The sequence below is a fragment of the Carlito syrichta genome, unplaced genomic scaffold, assembly GCF_000164805.1.
Source record: "Carlito syrichta isolate Samal-C Ts95f unplaced genomic scaffold, Tarsius_syrichta-2.0.1 Scaffold314334, whole genome shotgun sequence".
In the NCBI taxonomy this organism is placed as follows: domain Eukaryota; kingdom Metazoa; phylum Chordata; class Mammalia; order Primates; family Tarsiidae; genus Carlito; species Carlito syrichta.
The window spans coordinates 50,606-53,782 of record NW_007258430.1 but is presented as its reverse complement, the minus strand read 5'-3'; the positions used below and the strand labels follow the sequence as shown (position 1 = coordinate 53,782).

General features: G+C 47.7%; 1 protein-coding gene across 1 annotated transcript; it reads right to left on the bottom strand.

Moving 5' to 3' along the window:
* Positions 1–801: 801 nt before the first annotated feature.
* Positions 802–3,177, bottom strand: NFKBIA (NFKB inhibitor alpha; the record flags this gene model as incomplete). Its single annotated transcript, XM_008071451.2, has 5 exons — positions 802–1,370; positions 1,633–1,893; positions 2,021–2,109; positions 2,415–2,625; positions 2,959–3,177. Coding segments are annotated over 5 exons (828 nt in total), but the record flags the coding sequence as incomplete, so codon positions are not given.

Here is a 3,177-nt window from a genome sequence, read left to right as displayed (position 1 = left end):
AATCATTCAGTAGAATCAGCAGGCCAATTGAACTGAGAAGACCCCTTAAGTCTTGTCAATTTTTACCTCAGCCAGTAACAAATTAAGTAGATTTAGAGTTAGAATGCATTTAAGGTGTTTCACCACCTGCAAACAAATGTATTAAATGAGTTAACTATCTACCTACCTGTCCTGCAAGGTGACCCAGGACAGGACATCCTGGACTTGTTTCTCCCATGTGAAATACAGGATGTTGTGTAATAGCATGTTTAGTACCATGCGCCTGGCACTTTGCTATGCTTTTTAAAATGGATTGTCTTGTGCAATTTTCACAACAGCCCAGTTAACAACTGAAAAAACTATGGCTCAGAGGTGAGCACCAGCTAACAATGTTGATGCAGTCCAACTTCTGAGCCCATGTATTGTAGGTGAGATCTTTCCCAGCTCTATAAATATGAAACCAGCATATTCCTCATGGTTAAAACAATTACCTAGAGTGGAAGTCAGGGTCCTGGAACAACTTAAATCAAGGGGATGACAGAAAATGACAACGGAGAGCATTCTATCACAGCCAAGCAGCTTGCTGCCACCCCAAACCTGAGCCTGGCATTTCCTACCACTCTTGCAACAGCCTCCCTCCCACACACTGGACCCCGGGGTTGCCTGCAAAGCTTTGCTGGAGGCTGGGTGTCATGTGAGAAGCTGTTCTCAAGAGTCCCCTGGCAGGCTGTGGTAAGTGCTCCCCCAGCTTTCCACCTCTGCCTGAGGATGGGGTGATTCTCAGGAGTCCCACAGAAACTCAAAGAAAATGATCAAGATAACTCTGTTTGTAAAAATCTGTTTAATAAATATACATCTTAGAAGTACCAAAATAATTACCAACAAAATACAGTATGTACACTATTCACAGGAGGGTAACACAAACCTTGACAATTAGGGACTTTTAACTCCACATTACTGAAAGGTTTAACACCTGGCTGTTAACGTGTCACAGGACACACCCAGGGGCCAGCCACTATATCTACAGTGGTTCAAACAAAAACACAATAAATAAAAAGTGGTCCTTTCACCAAGTTTTGGATAACCTTTTCCAAAGACCCCACTAAGGTGTAGTTTAAGAGTTTCTCTTTGAATCTCAATGATCTTTCTTGTCTCCCACCCACAAAAGTTCATACAAAAAAGTGAGGGCTGATCCACCCGGGTCAAACGTTTCAGGCCAGGCAGCGTGCAGTGTAGATTTAAGTATACCCTATGAATTTTTTCTTCTTTTTTTCTTTTTTAGAAAAATAAAACTTTCTTTTTGTACAAATATACAAGTCCATGTTCTTGTAGACCTTTTCTGCTCATAATGTCAGGCGCTGGCCTCCAAACACACAGTCATCATAGGGCAGCTGAAAACAAGAGAAGAGACACGTTCACCTTCCAGAGCTCTGCCAAGGTTGCTGCGGGGATGGGGAGGTAGCTACTGGAAAGAACTCAAGCATGCATGGACTCCATTCTCCACAACCCAAATATAATAAACTTTACAGGCTGAGGGAGTTCTCCTTGAATGCTTCTTTTAAAAAGAGTAATTTTTAAAAAAAGAAGAAAAAGACACACTCTTGGGATACTGTGTATGCACACTTAAGTGAGAGCTTCAAGGTTAATACTCACCTCGTCCTCTGTGAACTCTGACTCTGTGTCATAGCTCTCCTCATCCTCGCTCTCCGGCAGCATCTGAAGGTTTTCTGGAGTCAGCTGGCCCAGCTGCTGCTGTATCCGGGTGCTTGGGCGGCCCCAGGTGAGCTGGTATGGGGAGTAGCCCTGGTAGGTGACTCTGTTGACATCAGCCCCACACTTCAACAGGAGTGATACCAGGTCAGGATTCTGTAGGTCCACAGCAAGGTGCAGGGCTGTACGGCCGTTACAGGGCTCCTGAAACCCAAAAGAATTTGAGATGCTTATGGCTGAGTTTGGAATTTCTTCTTGCAACCAGAACATGCCAAGTGCTACTGAACAGAAGGCGCCTGACTCACTCCATCTAGAGCCAGGAAGTACTCACCTGAGCATTGACATCAGCACCCAGGGACACCAAAAGCTCCACGATGCCCAGGTAGCCATGGATAGAGGCTAAGTGCAGACACGTGTGGCCTGGAAGAACAAGAGGAAAATAGCATAACCATTCACTTCAATCTTCACATCTGCAGCCAAACCTTTCATCTATTCTTTTGAGACAAATAGTCATGTCTTCTGAATTTTAAGAATTCAGAATGAATCTGAATCTAGGTTCTGAATGAATTTTATAAAGGCATCCAACAGGCATCATGCATACATATTTTCTCAACCTTCCAGATGAAGGGAATCTAAGCTCTTGCCTGGACTCCTTAAGCTGGCCCACCACCCCCTTCTGCATGTCACCTGCCCTCCAAGGGGTCGGGCAGGGCGAGCAGACATACCATTGTAGTTGGTGGCCTGCAGGATGGAGTGGAGGTGTTGGGTGGTGCAGGTCTGCGTCAGGACTCCCACGCTGGCCAGGCATCCCTGCTCACAGGCAAGGTGTAGGGGGGTATTTCCTCGAAAGTCTCGGAGCTCAGGATCACAGCCAGCTGCCAGAAGTGCCTTAGCAATTTCTGGCTGGTTGGTGATCACAGCCAAGTGGAGTGGAGTCTACAAACAGAAGACGAGGCAGAAAGAGGTAAGCCAGGGACCAAACCCATAATCCAAGTGTCCTTGAACCCCAGACATCTCCTGGTTGTGGGTGCTGCTCCTCCAGTCAGGTAAGGAGGGCCAGCAAATGCCAGAGGCTCCAGGTAGGTCATAAAGACCTCACCAATTCAGTGGGATTTTCCTTCTCTCTAGGTTGTTGGCTGATTTGAATGTAAAAGGCCAGTGTGGACAATGACCAGCAACCAGCCATTCAGAAAGGGCCTGGGGGCGACTGGGCCAGACACGGCTCCATCACAGCTTCAAAGTGAGCACAGGGCCGGGCAAGCGGCGCACCTGCTGCAGGTTGTTCTGGAAGTTGAGGAAGGCCACATCTCCTTTCACCTGGCGGATCACTTCCATGGCCAGTGCCTTTTCTTCATGAATGATGGCCAAGTGCAAGAACCTGCGGGGACGAGAGGGAAAAACCCCAGGGGTGGTGAGTGCACTGCGTGGGGCCCAGGGAGGCGCGGGCTGCGGGGGATTGCGCAAGGCCGGGGTTTCTGCAGGCCGAGG